General features: G+C 37.4%; 1 protein-coding gene, 1 non-coding gene and 1 pseudogene across 10 annotated transcripts in view; 2 read left to right on the forward strand and 1 right to left on the reverse strand.

Moving 5' to 3' along the window:
• Nucleotides 1–16493, reverse strand: part of DDHD2 (DDHD domain containing 2) — a 61863-nt gene that overhangs the window by 37722 nt on the left and 7648 nt on the right. For 4 of the 9 annotated variants that reach the window (XR_013336350.1, XR_013336351.1, XM_077769506.1 and 1 more), the window contains exons 8-17: nucleotides 15268–15476; nucleotides 14920–14987; nucleotides 13986–14108; nucleotides 12789–12884; nucleotides 11623–11751; nucleotides 11356–11511; nucleotides 10727–10829; nucleotides 10416–10586; nucleotides 9553–9715; nucleotides 2255–2362 (exon numbers count right to left, since the gene is read on the reverse strand). Coding sequence is in view for 7 of the 9 variants with exons in the window: in XM_077769506.1 (XP_077625632.1) it covers nucleotides 2281–2362; nucleotides 9553–9715; nucleotides 10416–10586; nucleotides 10727–10829; nucleotides 11356–11511; nucleotides 11623–11751; nucleotides 12789–12884; nucleotides 13986–14108; nucleotides 14920–14987; nucleotides 15268–15476 (1300 nt within the window). In the remaining 2 variants the exon portion in view is untranslated. Of the gene's footprint in view, nucleotides 1–75; nucleotides 1858–2254; nucleotides 2363–9552; nucleotides 9716–10415; nucleotides 10587–10726; nucleotides 10830–11355; nucleotides 11512–11622; nucleotides 11752–12788; nucleotides 12885–13985; nucleotides 14109–14919; nucleotides 14988–15267; nucleotides 15477–16493 lie in introns of those variants that run through there. The other 5 variants (XM_077769502.1, XM_077769501.1, XM_077769507.1 and 2 more) reach the window with 3 other exon arrangements.
• On the forward strand, nucleotides 6212–6623 carry LOC144235933 (ragulator complex protein LAMTOR3 pseudogene; annotated as a pseudogene).
• TRNAQ-UUG (transfer RNA glutamine (anticodon UUG)) lies at nucleotides 15630–15714 on the forward strand. Its single transcript has one exon. It is a non-coding gene; the product is annotated as a tRNA-Gln (tRNA).

Raw genomic sequence — 16493 nt, forward strand, 5'->3', positions numbered from 1 at the left:
CCCCCAATCAGAAAATAACCATTTCTCAGGAAGCGCGGCAGGGGGGTGGGGGCTAGCTATCCCGGGGCTATGCTGGTCATCTTTGGTTACAGGGACTCCTTCTTACTTGTCCTTTGGTTTACTCTTAAATAGTATCTATTCTGCTAATATGAAGAATAAATTTAAATTTGAAGACAACGTGACAAAAACGTCCCCTCTAAAATCTAATTAAAGCTACATAACTCTCAAGAACCCTTACTTCAGAGTCAGTTTATAGAGAAAAGCATTCCATACACCTGACGCTTCTGAGCGGCTCGGTCAGTCAGCATTAGGCTGTAAGCAGATGGACAAGGGAAGGCCCGGCACTGACCCCGTACTGCAGCCTCACCTCTACCATCTCTAGGGTGACAGTGATTAACTTCCTTTTCCTCTTTCTCTCTGGAAAGGGGCAAGGACTGTTGCACTTGAAGGGACGGCTTAAGTGAATGTCACAGGCCAATGCACTGGATACCATGATACATTTGCAAAAAAAACTTTTATAAGAAACCAAAGCACAGAGAGCCCGCCTGTGCCACTCTATAAACAGAGGCCTATGGAAATCGGAGAGGAGCGTAAAGGACTATCGCAAAGACAAACTGTGACCACTGAGAAAGACAAGACAGCGCAGTGGTGGGCAGGTACCTGGAAAAGGTCATCCTCCAGGCACCTCTCACTTTGCGTGTTCTGACGCTGACTCCAAGAGCTGTTCCTTGGCCCCTACTGGCACAGGTTTTTCTTTCAGAATAATAAACGTTTCCCTCTGGCCACACCCACCTGCCCAGCCAGCACTACCTGTGCCACGAGGCTTCTCATACACGTTCTGGATGCTGGGTTCCTAGGAAGGCAATGGCGTTTACAAAATGCTTTCAGAGAGGACGCACACTACTACCTTCACCCAAGTGGATATGGTGGCTGCCTGTCACAAATTCTACTTCACTGTAAATGTACTCCTGAAAGATATTTGTTACCAAAACAGCCTGTCAAGGCTGTATGCTTCCAGGTCCATCAGCCTTTATGACTTTGCCCTCAACTTAAGAAAGAAGCTACTTACTATCTGAAAACTAAGTCAGATTTCATCTACAATCTCCTAATTTGAAACATGGTATAAAAGGACTTGTCTAGGATACATAACATCTTTGCTTTATAAAGATGCACCTAGTGAGAGCTAAGCTGTCCACTTTAGTGTCTGAGAGCACTCCAACAGCTGTGAAAACAATGAACAGCATCAATGAGTCCTCTGACCCACTGTCGGCTATGGACACTTAACAGTAACTCTAAGCTACATTTTGGTCCTTTACACGGTACTTGTAGGAAAGGAAAGTGGACTCCAAAGAATTTGCTCAAGTCTTTTACACCCCCATGGAGCCTTCCAGTGCAGACACCATCCGTGAGACCACGTACCCCAAAATGCCTTCTGAATCTCCAGAGCCTGTTTCCAAACCAGAGCATTTTCTAAAGATAAGCGATAACCTAAGAAAATGTCTATCCAAGCCAAAATGATTCAAACTCAAAACAGACTTTCTACCCTCTCAAGGAATAAGCAATAAAGGGTGCACCTGTCACCGAAGAATTAAAGATGCAAACAGGCCCTACTCTGAAGAATGGCAAGTGCTTATATGAAGCCAGTGGTAAAAAGCAACAGGGTCTCCCCTTTGCTTTTCCATTCATTTCCAGAAAGGATTATCTTCCAAAGACCCCAGTAGTAAGTGGCAGGCAACATGCAGGAAATGGCGTGGCTGAGGAGAGGAAAACCGCGGCAACAAGCAGGTGGATTTTCTGGGGAAGGATCCTTCAGTGTCCGTCTAGGAAGAGTGGAAAGAGGTCACGATGCAGTCACAGCTGGAAGCAACCAGGCAGAATGCCAGAGTCTGATACATGAACTTGCTTGTTACACATCCAAAAGGCTGAGTAACTTAAATCTCAGGATGGGCTGTTCATAATTAAAATTCTAACTATTGCCATGATCAGATCCTATTAGGATGATCAGATCCTAAAAATGATAGGTGTTATTGGACCAAATCACCAGCAAAAGTAAATAAACACTATCCTTTCTCTAAGTGGGCTATTGTGCTTTTCCCCCAGGAACTTTAACCAGAGGCCCCTCTAAAAATGAGTAATAACCTAGATCTTGGTGACAGGCAAGAGGAAGGTGTATTTATAAAGAGCCCAAGTCTACACTGTTCCCCATCATTAATATGTAGGAACCATGCTGCATACATGACATTTAAAAACTTACATTAAGTAGCCATACATAGTCGATTTTTACTGTAAAGGCTGATCAAGGAAGACGCCCTGGGTTCGGTAGATTTCTTTGAGGACCAGTAATACCGTATCTTCAGACTCCCTATAAAGAGAAAAACTCATGTTGTAAAAAGCAGCAGCTAACATTCATACTTAAAGATGCTTTACATATACTACCTCATTTAATCTACACAATCACCGTGCAAGTTCATTTTTTACAAAAAGTTCATTTTACAGTGAGATATTTGTTACTCAGCCATAAAAAATAATGAAATCTTGCCTTTTCCAACAAAACAAATGGACCTAGAGGTTGCTAAATGAAATGAGCCAGACAGAGATACCATATAATCTCACTTATATGTGGAATCTAAAATACAAATTAAAAACCAGACTCTTAAATATAGAGAACAAATGTAGTTGCCAGAAGGGAGATGGGTGGGGCCAAATAGGTGAAGGGGATTAAGACGTACTAACTTCCAGTTATACAATAAGTTGGGGCGCCTGGGTGACTCCGTCGGTTTGAGCCTCCGACTCTGGATTTTGGCTCAAGTCATGATCCTAGGGTAGTGAGATCAAGCTCCGCATCAGGATCTGTGCTGAAGCGTGGAGCCTGCTTGGGATTCTCTCTTTCCCTCTCTCTGTCCCTCCCCTGCTGACACAGGGGAAATGTTCTTTCTCTATCTCAAAATAAATGTTCAGCATAGATTAAGGCAATCCTTCATGATGTTATTTTTTATAATCAAATTTCTTTATGAAATGGATAGAAGTAATTGCTGGGGCAAGATGCATGAGAAATTCCTAACACTGAGTGACAAAAGACGGGAACTAGTGGTTAAGACATAGGTGGGAGGGAAACTTCATTATTATACCCTTTTATATCTTGAATTTTGAACCATGTGATTGTATTACCTTTTTAAAAACATTTTTTAATGTTTATTTTTGAGACACAGAGAGTGAGCATGAGCAGGGGAGGGCCAAAGAATCCCAAGTAGGGCCTGTGCTATCAGCATAGAACCCGTGTTGCTGACAGCACAGGACCTGCTTGGGATTCTCTCTCTACCCCTCCCCTGCTCACACTTTCTATTTCTCTCCCTCAAAATAAAAAAATAAAACTTAAAAAAAAAAAAAAAAAGTGACCAACTGGATGGCTCTTTCATATTGTCCCAAGAATGAGCTCTGTGAAAAGAGAACAATTCTTGGCCATTTACTTATTTTTTTTTTTTTTTTTATATTACCAGACATACTACTAGATTTTTTTCTGAGAGAAAGAGAGCAGAAGCACAAGAAAGGGAGGGGCAGAGGAGACAGAGAAAGAATCTCAAGCAGGCTCCAGGCCTTTAAAAAAAAGAGAAGAAAAGAGAAGAGAAGAGAAGAGAAGAGGAAAGGAAAGATAATGGAAGAAAGAGAAGAGAAACCAAGTTTAAAAATAAAATAAAAACTGTAGTGTGCAAAATACATATATTGAAAACTACAACATTGCTGAGGGAAATTAAAGACCAAGTTTAAAAATAAAATAAAAACTATAGTGTGCAAAATACATATTGAAAACTAAAACATTGCTGAGGGAAATTAAAGACCAAAATACAATGAGACACTGTGTTTGTGGACCTGAAGACTCCGTATCATTCAGATGTCAATTCTATCGTTTTATGTGCAGATATTATGCAATCACAAAAATCCCAGAAAGCTTTTTGTTTGAAATTAACAAGCTCAATTTAAAACATAAGTGGGAATGCAAAGGACCTACCTACAGTAGCTAAAATAAAAGAAGAATAAATTTGGGTGACCTACAATACCTGATTTCAAGACTTATCCTAAAGCTACAACTGGCATAAAGACAAATAGATCAATGGAACAAACTAGAACCAAAGTAATTCAGTGGTTCCTCCATCTAAATAAAGTTTTCAACAAATGTTGCTAACAACTGGATACCTACATGCAAACCAGTGCACTTCAATGCTTACCTCACACCATATTAAAAAAATTAACCAAAATGGATCATAGACCTAAATATAAAAGCAAAAATGACATAACTTCTAGAACACAAGTGATATCTTAATGGCTTTGGATTTGGCAAAGATTTCTTAAATTTGTTAAGAAAATCACAAACATCAATAAATTGGACTACATCAAAATCAAAAGCTTTTGCTCTTCAAAACATTTTGCTGGAAAAATGAAAAACCACATCCTGAGGAAAAAAACATGTATCTGAAAAGGACTTGTAACTAGAATATAGAAAAAAACTCCTGCAAATTAAAAAGATAATCTATTTTTTTTTTAATGGACAAAAGATTGGAACAGTTCACCAAAGAAGATGTATACAGATGGCAATCACACAAAAATATATTCAATATCATTAGGGAAATGCACATTAAAACCCTAATGAAGTGCTATTACAACCCATTTAGAAAGGCTAAGAGACAAATCATGAAGTAATCATACCAAGTATCCTTGAAGATATGGAGCAAGTGGAACTCTCAAACATTGCTGATGGGAATGGAAAATGCTGGCAGGAAAAGTTTGGCAGTTTCTTTCTTTTTTATTCTAAGTCGGCCCCATGCCCAGTGCAGAGCCCAATGTAGGGCTTGAACTCATGAGATCATGAGATCTGAGATCAAGACCTGAGCTGAGATCAAGAGTCGAACTTAATCGTCTGAGCCACCCAGGAACCCCTGGCAGTTACTTTTAAAAATACTTTTACCATGGGGCGCCTGGGTGGCTTAGTCGGTTAAGCGTCCGACTTTCNTAGGTATTTACCCACGAGAAACTAAAGATTATGTCCATTATGTCTTGTACACGAATGTTCAGTTTTATCTGTGATACCCAAAAACTGAAAACCAACCCAGAAGTCCACCAGCAGGTAAATGGATAAACAAACTGTGATACATTCATACAATAGAATACTACTTGGCAATAAAAAGGAGAGAAACTGATACATGTAATATGGAGAATGAAAGAAGCCTTATAAAAAAAGAGTATATATGTATGATTCCATTTATAAAAAAGTCATACATAAACTAATCTATAGTGACAGAAGCAAATCAGTGGTTCCCTGGAGGTTGAGAGCACAGGGAGGAGAGGGGGAGGGAGGACTTAACAAAGAGGAACAAGGAAACTTGAGGGTGAGGAACATGTTCACTAATTTGATTGTAGTGATGGTTTCACAGATGTATATATGTCAAAACTCATCAAATATATACATTTTAAATATTTAAAGTTTACTGTACATCAATTATGCCTCAAAAAGTATATATGTAAATACATAAATTTGTGTGTATTTTTATATTAAGGGATCTTTTTCACCCAGTTAGGGACCTTTTTCACCCAACAAACTAGCAAAGATTTTAAAAGCTGATAAACCTGTGCTGGGAAAGCTGTGAGGAAACAGATAATCTCATACATTCCTGGTGGGAAGGTAAAAAGGTACCCTCTATTTGGCAATAATTATCAAATATTACAAATGCATATATCCTTTATGCCAGCAATTCCTACTATAAGTATTTGCATATCTACTCGTGAATAGGTGAAATGACATAAACAAGGTGTATAAAGTTCCAGAGTACAGAAATCTAAAGAGACTCAGCAGTACAGGACTAGTTAAATAAATTATAGAACATTCATATAGTAGAGTACTAAAGCTATAAAAGAATGGAGAAACTGTACATGACAGGCAATAAAAACTCCAAGACTTGCTAGTAGAAAGAACAATGCCTATAAGACAATACTTCTGTATTTGTGAAAGATACAATATAGTCACACATTCACACTGTTATATATGTATAAAATAGACTTTTAGAAGAAATTAGTAAAGAAGTTCCTCAAGGCGTTGAAAATAGAACTACCCTACGATCAAGACGATCTTTGAAGCTGTCCCCGAAGTTACAGCTAAGAGAACATAGCAGCCCGGGAAGCCTAGAGTGGAGACTGATCCTGTAAGAGAAAAGGGTTCATCATGGTGGATGACTTAAAGCGATTCCTGTATAAAAAATTAACCAGGTGTTGAAGGTCTCCATGCTATTGTTGTGTCACATATAGATGGAGTGCCTGTTATTAACGTAGCCCATGATAATGTTCCAAAGCATGCTTTGAGATCTGGTTTCTTAACTACTTTTGCTCTTCCAACAGACCAAGGGACCCAACTTGGACTTTCAAAAAATAGAAGTATCATCTGATATTGTAACACCTACCAGGTGGTTCAATTCAATTGTTTACCTTTGGTGGCAACTTTCATAGCCAGCAGCAATGCCAATGCAGGACTAATTGTCAACCTACAAAAGGAACTTGCTCCATTATTTGAAGAATTGAGACAAGTTGTAGAAGTCCATGTGGAAGTGGTTTTGATGTATACCTTACTTTCCTTATAACAGGCATATATCAATCCAGCCATCTTTACCGACGGCAACAATACTTGTGTCCATGTACTCAAGAAAGGGCCCCTTTCCTACCTTACACTAAATAAAGAGCCTGTAGATAAAATTTATGGACAGATTATCTTTTCTCATGTAGGGTATTTTCTTAGTGAGATCTGGGGATACCACAGAAATAGTTTAATACATGGTGTTAGCCAGTCACCAACTATGCATGAAATTCTATTCAGTGGGTCAGAATAAAAATGGTACTTTGAGGGCACCTGGGTGGCTCAATAGTTGGTGAAGCATCTGACTCTTGATTTCAGCTCAGGTCATGATCTCATTATTCATGAATAGGAGCCCCAGGTCGGGCTCTGCACTGACAGTCCAGAACGTGCTTGGGATTTTCTCTCTCTCTCTCCATCTGCCCCTCCCCTGCTCATATTCTCTTTCTCCTCTCTCTCAAAAACAAACTTTTAAACTTTTTTTAAAAAATTAAAAAATGATCTACTTGAGCCATTAAGTGCTTCCTAATATATAATATGCCCAGTACTATAAAATGAAGCAGGCGCTTTTTATTGTGAATAACAATGAGGACATATTTTTCTGTATAGTGTTTTATTTCTTTGTAATGAGTGTGAGGAAGATAATAATGGCTTGGTAAAAGTAACAGAATCAGTAAAATTACTAAAAAGAAGAAGAAAAGAACTGCCCTATGATCCAGCAATTGCACTACTAGGAATTTACCCAAAGAATACAAAAACAGTAATTCAAAGGAATACATGCACCCCAATATTTATAGCAGAGTTACCTACAATAGCCAAATTATAGAAACAGCTGAAGTATGTACTGATAGATGGATAAAGAAGAGGTAGTATATATACACAATAGTATACTATTCAGCCATAAAAAAGAATGAAACCTCGGGGCGCCCGGGTGGCTTAGTCGGTTGAGCGTCCGACTTTCGCTTGGGTCATGATCTCGCGGTTTGTGGGTTCGAGCCCCGTGTCGGGCTCTGTGCTGACTGCCAGCTCAGAGCCTGGAGCCTGTTTCAGAGTCTGTATCTCCCTCTCTCTCTGACCCTCCCCTGCTCACGCTGTGTGTCTCTCTCTCTCTCTGCTAGAAATAAATTAAAAAAAAAACATTAAAAAAAAAAAAAGAATGAAACCTCGCCATTTGCAACAACATGGATGGAGCTAGAGAGTATTATGCTAAGTGAGATAAATCAGAGAAAGACAAATACCATATGATTTCACTCATATATGAAATTTAAGAAAACAAATGGGCATAGGAAAAAAATGAGAGAGAGAGGCAAACTAAGAAATAGACTCAACTACAAAAAACAAACTGATGGTTGCCAGAAGTGGGATGGGTGTGGGGAATGGGTGAAATAGGTGATGGGGATTGAGGAGGGCACCTGTGATGAGCACCAGGTGATGTATGGACATGCTGAATCACTATCCTGTACACCTGAAACTAAATATACTGTATGTTAATTGGATTTAAAAACTTAAAAATATAATAAAGAACCATAATTTTAAAAGAAAGTCTTTTTCAGATTTCTATCAAGCCACATCAGCAGAAATTGTCCTTAAGAGCTTATTTTGGGGGTGCCTGGGTGGGTCAGTCGGTTGGGCGGCTGACTTCAGCTCAGGTCATGATCTCGTGGTTCGTGGGTTCGAGCCCTGCANTAAAAAGAGCTTATTTTGGCTTCTTTCAGGACTGCTTTTATTGAGATGCACTTAGATGGTATGTCATGGTCTCTACTGTATTTATTATCTAGAGAGGAAATTGATTGTATCAAATAATCTCCTTTATCAGGATTCAATAGAAAAATTCCTCTCAAGACATTAAAGCATCTCTTTTTTGAACTCTTACCCCCTACCCATATTATTTTCCTAGTGGTATTTTCCTTTAGTTTCAATTTGGTGGTTAAGTTCTTTTCTAATTTATGAATTTCAATAAGCATCATTAATCCTTTCTATAATCCATCAGATAATTATATTTAATAATGATTAATTCTGTTGAGTAAGTTTTGGGGATCTAATTACAGCAAGGTACTATAGTCAGTAACACTATCATATACTTGATAGTTACTAAGAGTAAATCTTAAATGCTCACATTACTCACACTCACACACACATACACATACACAAATATAATTATGTGCAGTGATGGAGGTGTGAACTAATCCTACTGTGTTAATCATTCTACAATATATACATGTATCAAATCACACTGCATATCTTAAACTTATACAATGTGTCGATTGTATCTCTAAATCTTGAAAAAAACACTTAAACATTAAAAGATTGAACATTAAAGGAGCGCCCGGGTGGCTCAGTCGGTTAAATATCCAACTCTTGGTTTTGGCTCAGGTCACAATCTCACAGTTTTGTGAGTTTGAGCCCCGCATCGGGCTCTATCCTGACAGCGCACAACCTGCTTGGGATTCTGTCTTCCTCTCTCTCTCTGCCTCTCCCCCTCCCCAACTTGCGTGCGAGCACTCTCCCTCTCTCTCTCAAAATAAATAAATTTAAAAAGTAAAAAATAAACACTAAAACAAAAATAATAAAGTCTGATCTAGCTACTGTAAATACTTTCAAATGGGCTTAAAATACTTTTAGCAACGGTTAACATTCATACATACCCATCCTGTCCCACCAGTAGCCAAAGGACACCATGTTAAAAGTGGTTTAGTTTTAAAAACTAAACTGAACTCATGGCTGCTGGCATCATCAGCCCATGCTCTATCAAACTGCAAAATAAAACGTGTTTAAACCAGATTTCTTTAAATGACATGACTGTGTTATTTTGTAATTATCTACATGAGAAATCACTCTAATCCCAAATGTACACTAGCCTATCCTCCCTTTTCTGCATCTATCAAATATCTTAAAATAGACAAAAAAAACCACCAGAAACAAAAATAAACACCACTTACCAGTAGCATAGATGGCTTTGTAAAGCAAATAAATATTCATTAAAACTTTCAATGGGCTTCTCCTGTAGCACATAGTCAATGCGCTGGCCTCCGTTCAGCATTCCCACATTGATGGGTGGGACTTCTTCTTTAACTGCCACAGGCGTCTCTTCTGTGTTAACATCTGGACATGGAGGAACAACAATAACCATCTAAAAGCTTCCAGCCCTCCAAGATTACCCTTACTTCCCCCTCAAATGGCCAAATTTACACTGGGATGAGCTACTCTCTGTTCAGAAAGCTCTCTGCACCTTCCTCCTCTCAATCCCCTCAAAGTTTCTCCTCAAGTCACAATGATTTTGTCCAATCCCATTTTTTCTTTCCTGTACCTCTGATACAGCCAATTCACTTGCATCTGCTTTATAAATATATGCACCTACAGAAATCTTTAGACAATTGAAAATTAAAGCAAAAAGAATGCAACATTAACTGAAATTAAGAGGAGATATACAAGCTAGTGCCCAGCCAGGAAAATAAAACTGACTCATGAATACACAGACATTCCCCTAAAAAAGCTTCACAGAGGAGGCTCCTAACATCGTGCCCAGACTTCCCAAGTGAGAGATGTCTTTTAATGCCTCTTTACCAGATGCTTAGCTTCTCTGGACATCTTTCTCACAAATAAATGTTTTTCCATAATTTGTGGCTATTTGACAATAGAAAAGACTAGCAGACCTGAAGGCCCATTAGGACTCAGAGTATTGGTCCTGTACAATAAAAACGGAAAAACAGATTAAGTAAAAACTCTTAAGAAGAAGAATTAAATCATGGAGTTACTCTTATCTGATCTCATGTAGGAAATCAAAGTGTACAGTGTCACTGACCACTTAGCTTCTCTGAACTTGATTCCGATTCTGCTTCTGTTTCTTCTGTAGTTTCTGAAGCTTGTAAGGCAGGGTATGGAGCTCTGGTAAAAGACTTCCAGGCCATCCGCAGTGAACCCAGCAAGTTGTTCTTAAGGTCCATACTCATCCTGGTCAAGCCTTCTCTCAGTTCTGAAACATATATGAATAAAGAACGTTACATGATTTACAAAGAATTTAGGATCCAACACAATTAAATAAAGTGAATGAGATCCAGTCAGTCTGGATCTGACCAGACGGTCTAGAATTACAAATTCTGTACTCAGATTTACCTAAGTGCATCCGCTTCCTGCCTTTATGGTGTGGTATCAGCATTGGTTCAAATTCCACTCCTGGGACTACCATCGGTTCAATCCTATAGGCCACAGGATCAAACTACATAGGAAAAATAATAGCTACATATATAGTTCTGCTAAAGACACTCAGAAAGTCTTAGGAACTTTATATCAGGCAAGAATAATTATAAGCTCATTTAAAAAAAGTTATTTTGCCTCATCACTTTCAGATTCAAACGATTATAAGTTGTTTCATTACCACAGAATAATATAGAAAAAAGCAAATCAACACAACAGAAAATTATATGCTCTTGGGGCACCTAGGTGGCTCAGTGGGTTAGGCGTCAGACTCTTATTTTCAGCTCAGGTCATGATCTCGCAGTTCATGGGATCAAGCCCTGCACTGGGCACACACTGACAGCATGGAACCTGCTTGGAATTCTCTCTCTCCCTCTCTCTGCCCCTCTCCCTGCTTAAGCACATGCATTCTCTTTCTCTCTCCTCTCTAACACCCCTACTCTCAAAATAAAAAAATATTTAAAAAAAAAAAAAAAAAGAAAACAGAAAATTATGTGCTCTTTACTAATGAGCCCCACTATTCAGGTGAAAACATGTCCAATGCTTACAGGGTGATAAATATTGAAGAAACCTTTGCATGTTGGAAATTTATAGTCAGGATCAATCCTTTTTAGTCCTCGGACAGTAAGGAACATTCCAATGGGCGAGCCAAAGGCAAAGAATATTTCTGGTTTGTAGATGAGCCGGGGGTATTTTACAGACACCTGGAAAGAGGATATAAAAGTATCTCTCACTAATAACAAAAGTGACAACTGTTCCTACCATACCAATGGCAGGCAATAAAATGACCAAAGAGTTTTAATTAGAATTGTTACCTGCCCAATGCCAACATCCAGATAGTCACCATTTCTAGCAGCGTCCGTTTTATTGCAAAATTCCAATTCTCTGGGGATGTTAGATACGTTCACCCCTGAAGCTGGCTTCACGGTTGGTCTATTAATACCCTAAAGAATAAAATAATGCCATGAAGCTATATAGTAGAAACATCCAAAGGCTTACACAGTTTTTTTTATTGGTTTGAAAGGATGCTCAGGTAAGTTTTGAATTTTAGTTTGAGTCCTAAAAAAAAGATAAAGCTGATGAAAACAAAAATTGTCTTAAATGATAAAAAGACATCCCTACATTCTCTAAAGTGGTAAAAGCTGTACACAGCCATTTGGTCAGCAGTTGAAACTTTAGGCAACCATCAGGAGAGAAAACAACAGCAGAGCATGATGAAAAAGAATGCTGAGGGTTGCTAAGGAGTTTTAATGAAGTGCATGCCCTTTTAATGGAAGCAGAATGTCTTTATGAGTATAGAAAATAATATAGAAAAATGCTGGGCCAAGAACTGGGCCTTAAATAAAAACAACAGCCTGCTACAGAGTTGAAAGATAACTACTAAGATGTGAAAAGGAATTCAATGGCCAAAAAAACTGAATGTAGAAAACTGTTACAACGTGGATAAAGCCTAAGTTCATTATGTTAAAGTGAAAGAAGCCAGTCACAAAAAGCCACATTATTGTATGATTTCATTTATACGAAATGTCCAGAATAACAAAACCGGATTGACAGAAAAGCCAGTGGTTCAAAGGAGGAAGGAATGGGGAGTGACTGCTAATGGGTATAGGGTTTCTTTTCAGGGTGATGGAAATGTTCTCAAATTAGATAGTGGTAATGGTTATACAACTCTGTGAATATACTAAAACAGCTGAATTATATACTTTAAAAGGATGAATTTTATGGTAGGTGATGTGAATTATATTTCAATATAAGGTTATGAAGGGAAAAAAGTGGAATGGTGAAAAGACTCCAGGGGAGATAAGATTTCTGAAGTTAGTAATATTTTTAAAAATGTCACTATAGAAAATGTGTTTAATGTCTAAAAAGAGAGCCAAAGATCAGTTACCAAAAGTTCTTAGCTGCCTAAAAACCTCACAATGCATAAGGATACAAGGATGCCAAAAACTGTTTAATCCTACAAGCTACATTAAACACATACCACTGAATGTTTCCTGGTCCTGAAGTAGTTTAATATCTTCTTTCTTGGTCCTAGGGGAATTCCCATTTCCTGAAGATCTTTGTCAGTACATAAAGCCTAGGCATAGAAAGTCAAATCAAAATGCTTCTTATTTCTAGTCATAATAAAATGAATTAAATGTCCTGTTCTCTGAGAGGAATAAGACCTAAGCATTCTTGTTCTTTGCTTTTTATTACTAGGGCTCCCTAGTGGTACATCATTAATAATTTTGAGAAGAAAAGACTATTTTATTCATAAAAGCCTAGTGAAAAATAAAAAGTATCAATACTATAGTGTCAACGCTATAGTAATACAGATGACATTATTCCAAAAACAAAAACAAGACCTACAGAAGTGGGTAGGTAACGCATGACACAAAACACTCCTTGATCTCCATGCTGACTTAAATGTCACATTCCTTAGAAAGATTATACCCCTACTCATGGACACAAGCAGTAAGAATATACAGCAAATGCAGAGCATGAAACCCATGAACAATCAGTATCTCAGCTTCAGTGCTACTCACCTGACAAGGTTAAGGCTTCCTTCACCCTCCTAGACTAGGTTAGTTCTTAATACCACTGTGTACTTTTCCTGCTTAGAACTTACCATAATTGTAATAAAGTATTTAATATGTGTCTTCGCCACTAAACTATAAACATAATGAGGAGAGAGGCCGTATCTGTCTTACTGACGACTCTGTCTCTAGCAGTTGGTATAGTATGCCTGATCATATTAAGCATTCACTAAATATCTGTTAAATGCAAGAATGTACTGCAAACCTGAAAAAAGCACCAAAAAAGGGGCAAAAGCCAAAAACAAATAAATAAGCAACTATCAGTAGTAGAGCTCTTAAAAGTTTAACAGAAAATAATAGAACAGTTAGTGGTCATATATTCTTACTCATGTTTAAGTTTTCTGAGCTGTGCTGTTTTTCAGTCTTTGCTCCGCTACTATGTTTGTCCATATGACTCCTCTGAACCTTGCACTCCCACAAAGCAAGATCACTTCACATGATAAAAAAACACATAAACAAGCTAAAGGACATCACTAATGATAACAAGTATTTATGACTAAAATGATTCTAAAGGGCAGGCTCTTAGTAAGAGATAAGATGAAGATTAAGCAATAAAAATACTAAAAGTGGTACAGCATAAAGTTTTAAAAAAAGATTTTTACCAGAGCTTCCTTATCTACTTTCTCCTTCTCAAAGATACTAAAGAATTCAGAGAGCTGAAGTTTCTCCAAATCTTCCTCTAGTGTCAGTGTGTCTCCTTGATCCATGGCAATACCTGGTGTGTCCTAAAAATTAAATTGTAAAGCTCATATTCTCTGAATTTATTTAGATTTTCTTTTATTATTACTATTTGGCAATAAAAATGTATAAGGGTTCTGCATAAAGATACACTTAGCTTTAAATAAGTTGTAATTTATATAAAATTTAAATTAAGAAATGGTTAATCTTTAACTTTGCAACTTCAGTTGAAACAATGTTCTTAAATAAATGAATGCATGAATCATTATCAAAGTATTTTCAACTTCATTAACAAAACATTTATTGAGCTCTTATAAGACAAAGCCCCTGTCCTGGAAGAACTCATGGTCCAACAACATAAATAGGATACTTACATAAAAAAAGAAAACATACAAGATAATATATGCTAAGTACTAATTCAACACTAGATAAATGTTCATAAGACTTTTTGCAAAAGATGTTTAAACATCAAGTCCTTCCACTGCTTTCAGACAGAATTTCTATAAGTTGGATCAGTTTGCATCCAATTTATTCTTCATTTCCTCATCATATGCAAACTTTACTTCAGCTCGGTGATTCTATAATTCTAATAATAGATCAGAAGTACATATTTATAATGGAAAATAAGATAACCTATAGTTATTTTAGAATATGGCAAATATTTGTGGGAGCATATTACTATCTTGCTTCTATTATCCAAGAGTGACAGAGATAATTACAAGTCTTTTAAAATTAAAATAAATGTAAAATCAATGTTACGGTATAAAACTAAACTAAGCAAAAAAAACTAAAAGTCTAAAATCTAAAAATCCATACTATGAAATAATATATGAGAACCTATCTGTACATCTAAATTACCTTTTCACTGTCAATATCCCCCAAAGAATCTTTCTGATTTGTTAGGATATCAAACAATATAAGCGAACCTATAAGTAAAATAGAAGAAGGGACAATTTCTAAGCATTGGCACTACATAGCTGTCTTTTATACAAAAAGTATTAAGTCAATTACCCATGTAGCAAAATCTATGAAACAGGAAGTCTTTCTTGCCAATCCACCACCACCCTTCCAACCCCTTCCAAACTGTTCATCACAGACCAGTTCTAGACCTCTGAATCTGATACTGATATAAGACATTGTACTTAAAGAACAGGTGTCCTTAAGATGTGAGAGTCCTCTCCGGTCACAGAGAAATTCATTTGTTACCTAAACTATGACCAGCAATGGATACACCCCCTTTGAAACCAGGGTTCCTCTGCAGAAAAAGCGTATATATTCGGTTCATTTCAGAAGCAACTGTGTCCACAATAGTCTGACAGTAGGTGGGGCTATTGTAGAAGAAGACATCCAGAATTGTGTCATTGGTGAAGTGCCTTAGGCGGTTAATGCTGGGCAGAGTTATTCGCTGCAGATCTCTGACCTAATACATTCCAAAAGCCCCTCTAAGTTATTATCCAGCTTAGCCTTCAAGCTTAGATTTAGATACTTAAAGATACAATAGGCCATTAATCAGTTTACAGGAAATACAGAGGACTCACAGACAAGTTTAATTAAGCCAAAAGGGGGGCGCCTGGGTGGCTCAGTTGGTTAAGTGTCTGACTTTGGCTCAGGTCATGATATCACAGATCGTGGGTTCGAGCCCCACGTCAGGCTCTGTGCTGACAGCTAGCTCAGAGCCTGGAACCTGCTTCGGATTCTGCTTCTCTCTCTCTCTCTCTCTCTCTCTCTCTCTCTCTCTCACCCTTCCCTACTCACGCTTTCTCTCTCTCTCAGAAATAAATAAAACATTAAAAAAAAATTTTTTTTTAAAGCCAAAAGGATGTCATCAGCAAAAGTCAGTGAGACCTTATACAAGACAAACCTATAGTTCTTCAATACATTCATTTTAAGGAAACAAGACATGGAAAGATAATCAAGAGATCAAAAGAAAAATTGCTGAATTGCAACTTATGGTCCTCACTTAGATCCCAGTTTAAAATGTGTGTGTGCACTTGTGTATGTATACGTATATGTATATTTGGTGATATCAAGAATTTTTTAGGTGTGATAATGGTGTTATGGTTAACATATTTTTAAAAGTCCTTTCAGACATACAAACATTTACAAATGAAATATCTTAAGGTTTGGTTCAAAAATAACATGATGGGGAAAAAATAACAACATGGTGGAGGGATGGGCAGTAGATAGGGATAGGAAGATAATAGAACAGAATTGGCCATGTGTTGAGACTTGTTGGAACTGGGTAACCATGATCTGTACATGAAGATTCAATACATAAGCTACTTTTGTGTACAAAATTCTCTACCATAAAAAAAAGTTTTTTTAAAAGATGGAAAATACAAGAGGATTTTCCTAGAATTCTCAGCATTAAGGTTTTTGGATCACAAGTCAAATGATAAATGGATCAGCTCCCTTTCTCAATGCAGAATTTC

This window comes from Crocuta crocuta, unplaced genomic scaffold (genome assembly GCF_008692635.1).
Source record: "Crocuta crocuta isolate KB4526 unplaced genomic scaffold, BGI_CrCroc_1.0 scaffold698, whole genome shotgun sequence".
Lineage (NCBI taxonomy): Eukaryota > Metazoa > Chordata > Mammalia > Carnivora > Hyaenidae > Crocuta > Crocuta crocuta.